A 13,450-nucleotide genomic window follows, 5' to 3' on the forward strand; every position below is an offset into this window, starting at 1 on the left:
GTCCATAAATGTTTGGACAGAGACTTTTTTCCAATTTTCAGATACAGTTGAACTGCAGCTTTAATTCAATGGGTTTAACAAAAAGATTGCATACCAATGTGAGGAACTAAAGCCTTTTTTTTTTTTTTTTTTTTTTTTTTTTTTACACAATTACCTTAATTTCAGGGGCTCAAAAGTATTTGACAAATGACTCAAAAGCTATTTCATGTGCTGATGTGGGCAATTCCTTCGTTATGGCATGATCAATTAAGCAGATAAAAGGCCTGGAGTTGATTTGAGGGGGAGGGGGGGGATGCTTGTATGTGGAAGATTTTGCTGTTAATAGACAACATGCAGTCAAAGAAGCTCTACATGCAGGTAAAACAAGCCATCCTTAAGCTTCAAAAACAGAAAAAATCCATCCAAGAAATTGCAACAATACTAGGAGTGGCAAAAATCTAGTTTGGTACATCATGAGAAAGAAACAAAGCACTGGTGAACTCAACACTAAAAGACCTGGACGTCCACGGAAGACAACAGTGGTGGATGATCGCAGAATCATTTCCATGGTAAAGAGAAACCCCTTCACAACAGCCAACCAAGTGAACAACACTCTCCAGAAGGTAGGCGTATTGATATCCAAGTCTACCATAAAGAGAAGACTGCATGAAAGTAAATACAGAGAGTGCACTGCAAGATGCAAGCCACTCATAAGCCTCAAGAATAAAAAGGCTAGATTAGACATTTTGCTCAAAAACATCTAAAAAAAAGCCAGCACAGTTCCGGGAAAAACATCCTTTGGACAGATGAAACCAAGATCAACCTTTACTAGAACGATGGCAAGAAAAAAGTATGAAGAAGGCGTGGAACAGCTCATGATCCAAAGCATACCGCATCATCTGTAAAACATGGAGGAGGCAGTGTGTCATGTTTCATTACTTTAGAAATCAGTCTTTTTGTTTGGTTATATGTGTTTGTTGCACTGATGTAATTGTTAGCTGTGTGCATACCAGGTCAACCTCTGAACTACTACTTCCCCTTCCTGGTAGTAGCCATTTTTCATGCTGTATTTTACCTGTGCTGTTTAGCCTGGCAAACCATACCCTTTTTACCTGCTGTAATGATTGTATTTTACAAGATTTCCTGTCTGGAGAACATAAACCTCTATTGGAATCTTTCTACATGTCTGCAGCCGAGTTGAAGCTATCTGAGGACGTTATCTGTGTGTGAGTACGGTCAGTACGGATGTCTATATAAGATAATCTTTGAGTCTTTCTCATAGCCTTATGACAGAGTCAGAATACAGTGTAAAGGCTTGGGTGTGTATGGCTGCCAGTGGCACTGGGAAACTAGTGTTTATCAATGATGAGACACAGGACAGAAGCAGCCGAATGAATTCTGAGGTGTTCAGAGACCTACTGTCTGCTCAAATCCAGCCAAATTGATTGGGAGGTGTTTCATATTACAGATGGACAATGACCCAAAACATACAGCCAAAGCAACCCAGGGAGTTTATCAAAGCAAAGTGATATATTCTTAAATGGCCAAGTCAAGTCACCTGATCTGAACTCAGATTAGCATGCATTTCACTTGTTGAAGACTAAACTTTGGAAAGAAAGGCCCACAAACAAACAGCAACTGAAAGCCACTGTGGTATAGGCCTGGCAGAGCATTAAAAAGGAGGAAACCCAGCATCTGGTGATGTCCATTCAAATTGAATTCCAGTTCAAGACTACAGACTGTCATTGCCAGCAAAGGGTTTTCAACCAACTATTAGAAAAAAACATTTTATTTTCAGCTTTTTAATTTGTCCAAATACTTTTGAGCCCCTGAAATGAAGTGATTGTGTTAAAAAAAAAAAGGCTTTAGTTCCCCACATTTTTTTGCAATCTTTTTGTGCAACCCACTGACTTAAAGCTGAAAGTCTGCAGTTCAACTGCATCTGAGTTGTTTCATTTAAAATGAATTGTGGTAATGTACAGAGCCAACATTAGAAAAAAGTTGTCTCTGTCCAAATATATTAATGGACCTAACTGTATTTGATCAGGTTCCGGTTTAGTCAACTGAATATGTAAATAGTTGTCTAAAAGTCATGGCCAACTTGATCTTGAATTATTCTGTGTCCTTGCAATCCCTGACCTAGTTAACCCCCTCTGTTTCCACACTGTGAAGTCTGTGTTTTCATACCTACCAAGTACCAGTTGGCAATGACTTTTTGTTGCCTATAGTTCAGTGCGTTTATGAATGTAAAATTCAAAAACACAATGCTTTTATGTACTGATTTAGATGCTGTTCCTGCATCAGTACCGCCTGTTGCCACAATGTCTTTATCATCTCGCTATGAGCCTGAAGATGAAAATGAGGTTGATGAGAATACTCTGGACCGGTGGGATGATGAAGACTGGGGAAGCTTGGAAGTAAGGAGTCAAAATTTAAATGCTTTAGATACATAAAACATATTGCATTCAAGATGACCAAACTCAAAATTTTGGAAAATAGTGTTGTTGGAGTTGTTTTTTGTTTTTTTTGTTTTTAAAACTAGGTAAATATATTTTTCTGACTATTTAATTTATTAATCAACAAAACAGATGATTTAGCCAGGAATGCTGATATTTTTTCACAATATTTAAATTTCTAGTTTGTAGGATTTTTATTTGTTGATTACAATGTATCCAATACATTTTGTACACAGGATGGAGATAAAAAAAAAGGACAAACAGAAAGTGATGACTGGGATACAGCCTGGGGCCAGAGCAGTAGTAAAAAGACACAGGAAAGGATGGTAAGAGCATCATGGCACAACCTTTAACTCTCAAGCTTCTTGAGCAGAGGCCATGTACGCATTAGGCTGTTTACTTGTATGATACCATACCTGAAGAAGGAAAAGCTTGAAGATTCAGTTAGCCATACAAAAGGTATTGCCTACTTTTCTATATTTTTATTGTAAACATTGGCATTTTGTGCTGTGTCTATAAGCACTCTCAAGATCAGCCTGATTTAAAACTACAGTTTGTGTGCAGAGTATGATGCATAGTTAATAAATTACCAAGTTACAGGTAAACTACCCACACAGTTCAGAATTAACAGTAATATGTAACAATTGGACTACTTTTCAGGCTATAAATTTGTCTTTCAAATCAAAATCAAATACTGTGAGTGACCAGCTTACTGATACTCGAATCTCTGCTGCTGATGAAAGTTGGGGCTGGGAAGAAGCTTTTCAGCCTGTCTCCAGTTCTATAAGCGGGGCACCATCTACCTTCTCCCCACCAGAAGGTACAAGAGCAGCCAGTGAATACAATTGGGACAGTGTAAGCAGTGGTGGTAGTGGGAAACATGTGGATTTCTTCTCCGTGGCTTCAGAGAAAACAAATCAGGTAAATGTAACCTAAAAAAAAACAAAAAAACTATATGCTTTTTACCAAGTGCATATATGAAGTCCATAGAGCATTAGTACAGTACTGTTGTATCCTAAATTATATGAATATATTTACTTTGTTATAAGAATATGTATTGTAGAATATAGTACAGTTATTTCTTTGGTTATTTCTTTGTACACACAATTATTTTAGTATTCATATGATGATCATTACATGACTAAATTCATAGAAGCATTTTCAGACTGGAAGGTGTTCAGACAGACAAGTGCTCTTTTTTGGCCATTTCCTGTAAATAGGAAAGATAGCTATTGTGTTTTGAAACTTCCCATGTCAGGTTAGATTTTCCATGCTTCACATTGACTAAAAACAAATCCTAACAAAGTTAGAACAGATGCCACAGAATGTCAGATTCTGTAAATGATGTGGTACCGTCCTATTAAAGTAGCAAAAAGCGAATTTTAAAAGTTAAGCTCAAAAGGTATTTTATATAGCTGAATTTTACATGGTATGGTATTGTTCTGTGTAAGCCCGGACTCTAAAAGAACAGTCAGTATTTCTTCTTACCTTTTGTAGTCTGTCTTCCAATATCACTGCTGCAGGAGGCATTCCAATTGTCTGGCTTGTGAATACTCACCTGCTCCTTACACTCTGTGGTTCCTCCTGCCTGCTCATATCAGTAATATGCCAGAAGAATATACATGCATATTTTTATTTTACAGCCCAGGCTCCTTTCAAAAGAGACCCTGTCATCTTAAGCGACAGGGACGCTTTAAGAACCAAAAACTTGGAATGCACTGGATGACTAGGTTTTAGGATATAATTAAATACATGGAATGAATAGAATAGGAATAGAATTAATGTTTAATATTGTGCAGAAACAGGATGAAAGTTGCAACATGAAAGATGGCGGTGGAGACTGGGGAGGAGATGACAACTGGGAATCTGTGGAAGCAGATCAAGGTGAGATAAAGTGGCCCCATGGAGTTGATGATTTTTGTTTTTATTTATAAGTTGCATTTGAAAATTAAATGTGAAATTGAACTTGATATACCCCCGCTAGCTAAACTGGGAATTATGGGGAAAACCTGGAAATGCCCTAAGGCTCTGGGTTCCACGCTATCAGATCCTACACAGGCACTGGTGAGATGTGGTGTGCTTTGTAGATCCACTGTAGAAGACAATTGAATTGCTCTTGTGCTTTCTCTCTCTAAAGAGATTCAGGTAAAGCACAACTTAACAAAAAAAAAAAAAAAAAATTTGGTTGGGTCGCTATTTTTTTATTTTTTTTTTTTAATACTCTCACCTGTTAGGTCTTTTAGGTGGCAGCCTTGCGGGCATTTCTTAGGTCTGTTATGCTGTGCCCATGCCTTTGTACCTTTTTTTTCTTTTGCACACAGCAAAAGGTACAAGATTTCTATAAAGAAAAACAAATAAATTTGTCATGTTTATGGTAATGGGGGAGGGGTTTTGTTTTTTGGTAAATAAAATTGTATTTGTCACAAATAAAAGGCCTGACCAAAGCTGAAATGGCAAGAAAGAAAAGAGAAGAACGACAGCGAGAGATGGAAGCTAAACGAGCAGAAAGGAGAGTGGCCAAAGGACCCCTAAAACTAGGAGTAAGGAAACTGGATTAATGGAGCAGAAATACATCAGCTGATATGGAAAAATGGTGGTACGTACAATAATGCTTCTGTATTTTTGTCAGAAAATTTACAACTTATTTTTACTGACAAATCTCTGCTTATCAGAAATAAGCTCATTTATACGTCCTGTTAGCAGGTACGTAGAATAAAGCTGAGCTGGTGCGATACCAGTTTCTTTTCTGAACACCACTGCATCCTGTCCATCCACAGTGCAATGTTTACCAATATACATTGAGGGCTGCAGACTGGTGTTAATATTTCTTTGCTGCAAGTGCTCATTTGTTGCTTGTGTAAATACAGCTCCTTTTACTTCTATGTCTACCCAGGCAGAAACATCCCATAGAAGTCAAAGGGACTTAAGCTGCGTACACACTTGCAATTTTTCTCGTTGGAAAGGATCTTTCACGATCCTTTCCAACGAGAAAAGACTGCACAATGCATGAACGATGCTGTACATACAGCACCGTTCATGCTCTATGGAGAGGGGAGGGGGAGAGCGACGGAGCGGCACCCTGCTGCGCGCTCTCCCCTTCCCTTTCATTAGGATCGGTCGTCGTCCATCGTCCATGGATCCGCCAGGACGGTCGTCGGACGACGACCGACTGTACACACGGCAGATTTTCGCCCGATAATTGGCCGATACCGATTATCGGGCGAGAAAAATTTGCCGTGTGTACGCAGCTTTATTGCAGAGGCAAAGGTAAAAGACTTTGTGTAGTGTATGGGTGTGTGTACAATTATACAAATTTTAGGCTTTTTTGTATATGCATGTAAAAACGTTTGTAGTATGATTTACAGACAAACACATTAATTTGTAATGCTCCTATTGGTTTCGGTTACCAAAGGAGTTGTGAATCTTCATGATAAATTATAAAAACATTTACTTTAATTATCCACCAGCTTGCAGAGGAAGTAAGGGTACTGGAACTTAGCGTAATTAAAGTGAATATTCACACAAAATTAGTGAAAATTTTAATTTGCTTTAGCAAATTTTAGTCTCGGCGTCTCTGCACTGGAGCCTTTGTGATAGAAAGATAGAATTTACTTCAGATTGAATGAAAACCAAATCAGAATTAGCAGAGATGACAGTGGATATTTGAGCCTAGAAGTGACAGTTCTTAGTAGTTTAAGAACTGTCACTTCTAGGTTCAAATGTCTGGAGCAGCTCTTAAACACATTTTTTTCCCCCTAGAAAAGCAGAGGCTAAAATCGTCAGCCTTATAGTAGTTACACAGGTACTTTTTGCCCGAACATTTCTTAAATAGCAAATATTCAGTTTCTCTTTCATTCTCATTTAAGAGTTGGTATGTGACTGTTATGGGTAACAGAAATATGATATGAAGACCTGTACATTGTCTCAGATTCATTCAAGTCATTCCTTCTAACTGATTTTTCTCTTTTGTATGTTTGACAGGACGCAGAACAAAGGCCTAGAAAGATGTGACATTTTAAAGAAATAAATGGACATGGTCTGAGATTTGGTAATATTTATGTTGTATACATTTTTATCTTAAATACAGTGCTGTATATTCACAGCTAAAAAGTAAAATTACATTTTCCAAGCCAGAATTTATTTACTGCTTCTGTATTTCCTTGTACATAATAAACTCCAAAAAACATATTGACTTTACATTTGTTACTGAAAGCCACTGATCAGCAAAACATAAAAACCCAGCTCCTCCATTCTTCAGATATACACAACATTAAATACAAGCTCCAGTGAGAACTGAAGGGTTTTAAATAGACCACATAACCATTGGACATTCTATTATCAGTTTATTGCTGACTAAACCTTCACTGTATCAAAAAGAAAACATTAGCAAGTGTTTCCCTTTAGAAATATTCTAGGTAAAGCTCAGTGTGAGTCTAGATCCATTTTTGCTGGGATAGTCAGGAACTAAAAAAAATATGTTTAAAAATTTGTCAGATAGGGTAAAAAAGTTCATTATTTAACAGGTAAATTTCTAAAATGTAATAAAATACCTGCAAGTTTATCACTTAAGGTTTGACATGATGTCTGTCAATGTAAAATCTGAAAGCCCCACCAGTGTGGTCCGGAACAAAAATTGCTTCATAAAATTTAACAAAAATGACATTTATAAAAGTCACTATAACATGAAGCACTTCAATATTACTAGCAATGATACAAATCTGTACAACTTGGCATCATTTTCAATATTCCACAAGTTTACATAGACGGGTCTTCTACTATAAAAATTCAGAATGGCTTTGGTTTATGTTCCTTCTTCAGCAGTTTGGCTCACGGATCCGGCATTCACCTCCTGGATTCGGCAGTGACTAGAACAGACCTCACTGTATACAAAGGGAAGGCGAATCTTTAGGATGAGGTATTGGAGAGGTTTAAAAGACTAGTGTGGTCAGAAATCTGAAAAAAAATGATATGACAAAGGATCTTACAGTTTAAAGAAAGCTGTATAAATCATATGTATGGCTACCTCTCTCTTTCTCAAAATACTAGTACCCTGGTTGTCATGTTTAGTCTGTGTATTAATGACTGCACAGACATGCTTGCTGCACATTGCTGCTGAGCCATTGACAGGAGGCTGGGTAGTCAGGTAGTGTTAAAGCTTACCTTTGACCTCCCACACGTTATGGATTGGCTGCCCCCAGTGATATAGAAGAAGCTGTTTTGTTTTAATACTCTTTTGTATTTTACACCTATTTTTTTTTTTACACCTTATTGACTGATTCTTTACTTTAAAGAAGACCACAGAAATTGCTCCACCATGTAATACTATATGCCTGAGCATATTACTTATTAGACATGTTGTAACAGATCACACATTTTACCGCACAACACATGGAAGGTGCATGTTTTCCTGATATTCTACAACTGTAACCTGAACTGTTACTGGGGGAGAGGGGGTTGTTGTACAAATATATGCATTTGCTCAGTGTATATTATATAACTTTAGGTTCTTGAACAGGGCTGCCCAATCATTACCCTTGCGTGTCACACACAGTCCAGGAACTTCAAATGAACAGAGTTCTGATTCTTTTTTGGGAGGACTAGGATCAGACGGCTCTAATTTAATGGCCTGTGCAAGGTTAACCCATAAGTGATAATGACTGCTCTGGCTGTTCATGAGGGATAACTGATGACTTACTATGAAGGTTTGATGAAGGCTCTTGAGAGAACTCTTTGTTATAGTTGGCTCGAACTGTGAATCTGATGGTCTCTCACCCAAAAGGAGTAAGAACATTGGAAATTATATTTTCACTTGCTCTGTACTTGTTCTATGTCATGAATAAAAACAATGTGATAGCCAGGCAAATAGCATTTTTTTTAGCAGTAAGTTAACACAGGTTTCTTCAATATGATTGTAGCTTAAAAGCAGTTTTAAAAAATAATATTAAGGGTTATGTAATTTTTAAAAGGCTGGAATAGCCAAAAAGGATCTGCTATTGGACAGGGATATTCTAATCCTGGACTGGCTTTACTACCTTGTGAGTCTCTAATGTGGTGCAAACATGTAATAGGAGGATGGAGGCCTGAATTCCTGCCCTGCTGGGTGGAGGGGTTCTCTCTAGACCTAGGTACATTAACAAACCTGCAATACTACATAGCAGTGGTCGCATGGTTACTTTGCATGCAGGTTACTATAATGTTTGTGCACCAAACCCAGAGAAAACAGTCCAAACAGTGGCATTCATCTGCAATTACACTTGAGGCCACGGAGATGGCAGCACTTCAGTATTTATTGTGCAACGATACTTAATACAAGTTTGTGAGTAAACATATTTTGTCTGTTTTACCATAAAAAACACCTGGGATCATCTTACCTCACTCATCATGTCAGAAGAAGGGATGAGGCCAAGAGGTGAAGAAAGAGAATCCTCTGACTGGGAATTGCAGGAGGTTCGCTTTACTAGAACATACAAAGAAACCTTTGAAACTGGTGCTGTGGCTGTATATCTACAACATATGTATGTATGTATGTATGTATGTATGTAAGCAATTTTATAGAAAGTGATGACATGACCGACTTACCAGTGTCACTACTAGAAAACAGAGGTCTTTCTATTCCAGGTCCATCTTGTCCACCACTATTTCTTTTCTCTTGTGCCTGGCGGGGAAGCATTGTAGGAGGACACTGTGGAGAACATTTATTTTAAAAACAGCAGTTTTTACTTGTATAGAAATACATCTATGCAGCCATCTGTTGGCCACCCAAGACTGTTTATGAAAAAGTGTAAGCTTTCTATTATCAGTAATAGAAAACTATTTATGTTTTACAACCCTCATGTTAGATATAAGATTAAAAAATATACATAAAAATATATAAAGCAATATATAATATATAAAACATTTTAATTATCTCATTTTTATATCCATATGATTGGCAAAACAAAAATGTTAATTTTTTAATGAATTATGTACTTTAATGAATTATGTAATTATTATATGTTTGGATTTTTGTTTCATAGGCAGTATTCTTAAAGGATAACCACTGTAAGTACATATAACCTTTGACCACCCAACTGTAATAAAGAAATGTGAATGGTACTTCCTTATCTGGAATGCACCACATCCTGTGCATCCTGGAACATTGGCCATGGAGTGACAATAGAAGCTGGGTCTACATTGTAGATAAAAGTAAACCCAACATATTGTTACTATTGAGGTACTAAAGCCATAGACATATAGGGCACAGTGAAAATATACAAAGGCACAAACTACCTACAGTGAGGCATAATTCAACACATACTAAAAAAACAAACATCCTAATCCAACCAAATTGAATCTTTGTTTTGTCAATCACACAATGAATGAACACCTAAAATGTTCAATTCTAGAATCAATTATCACTTGATAATATCAGTCTCTCCTACACAGTGCTGGATAGTTTAATAAGCCTAAGTGCATATGAATACTTACTATTGGCAAGTCTTTCAGCTGATGCTTTCCGTCTCCAGGACCAACATGTACCAAATGATTAAAGTTCTTAGGATTGGAGATTAGCTTTGATCTGAGTTGTGGATCTTTCATCATAACCCTGCATGACACCAGAAAAAAAACTAACTACAATAAAACAGCAACTATTAAAAAATATCTTACTACCTGAACAAGCATCATAAAATAAACTTTTTTTTTAACTTAACTAAAAAAAGTGGTGCTACAATGCAAAGGCACAGTATTTTGCTAAACTAATATGCTAATGGAAGAGTGATGTCAGATTTCCCATTGTTCTGTGGCAAACAAGTAAGTGGATTTATTCTGTTACAAAAGAATTAGTTGTGCAAAAAGAATACATTCTGACTATAATATGTGACCACCACCTACTTTCATATCAATCAGAAAAGGGCAGTTGCAGTAAAGAAATTAAAATATACAAACAATGACTTTATAGTCATCAATAAAGTTCAATTTAAATATTAGGGAGCAGTTAAAACCACTAGGTGTGTTTTATTGATACATTTGGCACAACTGGGATCTTTTCCTCCACAAAATTTGATATAGAAACAGGAAAGTTAAGGAGAGTCTAGCTTACACAGACAAAAGCACCAGAATACTTGTTGTCATTTGAATGAAGTCTGGAATTTCAGTCTGTTTTTTTTTCCCCAAAACATTTTTTTGTTTTACTTAACATATATAAAGTTCCAGGTTACAAATAAAGTAAAGGAACCAGAATAGCGACAGTTTTTGGACAGGTTACCTTAGTTTGTTTTTGAATCACTCTTTTAAGGATGCACAGTGCAAGAAGCAGTAATGCAGTTAAAACATAAGGTTTGCACTGGTGCATTACTGCAAACACATGTCAACACATTAACCACATTTAGGTGCTATTCTTTTTAACCCAATGCAATGCCAATCACAGCACACATTAGTTTTAATGCAATAAAATGCATAGATCTAAGCAAATGGTGCAATACATTATATAATAAAAAAAGTATCATACACAATAGGTGTATTGCAGTCCATTTTACATAATGGGCTCACTCCTATGTTTTCACAGAGAGATTATGTAAATTGCCAAGAATCCCAATAGCTTGGATCTAAAGCAGATTTTTAGTAGTTTGTCATACTTTTGAAGCCAAGCTAACACTGAGTTTACTGTCACCAAGCAAAATTATTTCTCCGCTGTCATTTCCTCTCAAGCTTCCAACCCTCGCAGCCTGTTCTCAACAACTGACTCCCTCCTAATCCCCACAACAACCCTCTCTGTCCAAGCCATTGCCACCTACTTTAGAGATAAAATTGACAAAATCAGACACGAGGTCTCTGCTCACCGGGCCAATCTGACCATAGCCACCCCTTCCACCAGTATGTAATCGCTGGCCACCCTCAGCCCTGTTACTGTGGATGAAGTCTCCTCTCTTTTCTCATTATCTCCACCTACTACCTATCCACTTGACCACATTCCCTCTGATCTACTCCATGCCCATTCCTCCACCCTGCCCCCCGCCCTAACCAAACTATTCAACCTCTCCCTTTCTACTGGTATCTACCCCTCCACTTTCAAACATGCTATAAGTCTCCCTATTCTGAAGAAACCCTCACTAGACCCCTCACTACCTATCTCCCTTTTCCCATGTGTTTCCAAACTTCTTGAGCGCCTTGTCTACAAAAGACTCACTGATTACCTGAGCTCCAACTCTCTCCTTGACCCTCTCCAGTCTGGTTTTCAAGCTGCCCATTCCACCAAAACAGCCCTTACTAAAGTGGCCAATGACCTCATCAGAGCTAAGTCTCAAGGCAACTTTTCCCTCCTCCTTCTCCTTGATCTTTCCTCTGCTTTTGACACTGTTGATCCCCCTTCTATTACAAATCATGCACTCCATTGGTATGTGACACTGCTCTCTCTTGGTTTGGTTCCTACCTGTCTGACGGCTCCTTTGAAATTTCTTTCAATGGTAATTCCTACTCTCCTCCCCTCCTCCCCAAGGGTCAGTCCTTGGACCGGTTCTCCTTTCTCTGTACACCTCCTCTCTCGGTAGGTAGTCTTATTTCCTCCTTTGGCTGCTGATGACACTCAAATCTATCTGTCCACTCCTTACTTGTCTCCTTCAGTCCTGGATAAGGTCTCATGCTGCCTGTCGGCCATCTCATCATGGATGTCTGACCGATTCCTGAAGCTCAACCTGGATAAAATAGAAATCATCCCCCCCCAAATTCCAAATCTGCCCCTGACATATTCCTAACTGTTAACACTGCCCCTATATCCAGAACATTTCCATGTCATGTCACTTTCACGTACGCAATATCTCCAAAATCCGCCCCTACCTGTCCCGTGAGACCACCAAACTCCTTGTACACATCTGTACATCTGACGTTTGGACTACTGTAACATCCTCCTCTCTGGTATTCCACTAACCCCATATTCTCCTCTACAATCTGCAATTATGAATGCTGCAGCCAGATTCATCTATTCCTTCCACCGCTCCTCTTCTGCTGCATCTCTTTGCAGTTCTCTTCACTGGCTTCCATTTCACCTTAGAATCAAACTCAAGCTCTTGTGATTTGACTTCAAAGCCCTCCACAGTTCTTGTCCCACCTACCTTTTTGACCTGGTAAAAAAAAAAAAAAATACTCCTCCAGCCGCGCTCCCCATTTCTCTGATGACCTACAACCTTCTTCCTCACTCATAACCTCATCACACGCACGGCTCCAAGACTTTTCTAGAGCTGCCCCAACTCTCTGGAATGGTCTTCCTTGTCCTATTCGGCTTGCTCCTACTTTCTGCTAATTTAAAACAGCACTCAAAACCTATTTTTTTAAAACTTGCCTACCCATCTTCTCTGTCTTTTGAAACTGTCACTACTTCCCACCACTGCATATCTCCCTTCCTTTTGTGTGTTAATTCTCTCACGCTCACTCTTTGGGGCTGGGTCCTCTCTTCCTGTGTCCTCTCTTCCTGTGTCGCTGTGTCACTGTATTAATTTGTCATTTGCAACTCCTATTTAATGTACAGCACTGAGTAATATGTTGGCGCAATATAAATCCTGTTTAATAACAATAATATTACTCCTGAAACAAGCATGTAGATAACTGTGTGAATTTGTGCCACAATTATCCAAATACTTATTCTGACCATGGCCATAGTGATAAAGACTGAAAGGGAAGCCTAGGATATTTAAGTCTCGCATCCCAGAAGGCTGTGTTGTGCTCCTTCTGTACCAGGCTGAGATTGGGCATGTGTTTTAAGGGGCTTTCCTTAAATCACAGACCTACTTGCTTCTAGGAATTTTTATTTTTAATGAAAGTCCTGCTTTAAACAAATGTCATGTCTCTTGTGCTCTGTAGGTCACAGGTAAATGATATGAACAGGAATTATGTTTTGAGACACAAAGGTAAATGACTATCCAGAATGTACAATAAAAAAGTTTGACATGGGAATATCTCAATTTCAATTGCAGTGAGGCCAAAAAAAAAAAATACATATATCTGCTTATAAACTGGATCATCACAGAAAAAGGAAGGAACTG

The 13,450-nt window shown here is 38.1% G+C and overlaps 2 protein-coding genes across 7 annotated transcripts in view; one reads left to right on the top strand and one right to left on the bottom strand.

The window, feature by feature from the left end:
• SCYL1 (SCY1 like pseudokinase 1) overlaps nt 1-6,623 on the top strand; it is a 37,425-nt gene extending 30,802 nt beyond the window's left edge. For all 3 annotated transcript variants that reach the window (XM_072421349.1, XM_072421347.1, XM_072421348.1), the window contains exons 14-19: nt 2,266-2,396; nt 2,672-2,761; nt 3,096-3,356; nt 4,235-4,319; nt 4,869-5,031; nt 6,417-6,623. In XM_072421349.1, coding sequence (XP_072277450.1) covers nt 2,266-2,396; nt 2,672-2,761; nt 3,096-3,356; nt 4,235-4,319; nt 4,869-4,993 — 692 coding nt within the window. In that variant the 3' untranslated portion in view covers nt 4,994-5,031; nt 6,417-6,623. The remainder of the gene's footprint in view (nt 1-2,265; nt 2,397-2,671; nt 2,762-3,095; nt 3,357-4,234; nt 4,320-4,868; nt 5,032-6,416) is intronic.
• CDC42BPG (CDC42 binding protein kinase gamma) overlaps nt 6,552-13,450 on the bottom strand; it is a 135,972-nt gene continuing 129,073 nt past the window's right edge. For 3 of the 4 annotated variants that reach the window (XM_072421345.1, XM_072421343.1, XM_072421342.1), the window contains 4 exons: nt 9,903-10,020; nt 9,015-9,090; nt 8,807-8,892; nt 6,552-7,388 (listed from right to left, as the gene is read on the bottom strand). In XM_072421345.1, coding sequence (XP_072277446.1) covers nt 7,341-7,388; nt 8,807-8,892; nt 9,015-9,090; nt 9,903-10,020 — 328 coding nt within the window. In that variant the 3' untranslated portion in view covers nt 6,552-7,340. The remainder of the gene's footprint in view (nt 7,389-8,806; nt 8,893-9,014; nt 9,091-9,902; nt 10,021-13,450) is intronic. The other variant, XM_072421344.1, reaches the window with a different exon arrangement.

The sequence above is a fragment of the Pyxicephalus adspersus genome, chromosome 9, assembly GCF_032062135.1.
Source record: "Pyxicephalus adspersus chromosome 9, UCB_Pads_2.0, whole genome shotgun sequence".
In the NCBI taxonomy this organism is placed as follows: Eukaryota; Metazoa; Chordata; class Amphibia; order Anura; family Pyxicephalidae; genus Pyxicephalus; species Pyxicephalus adspersus.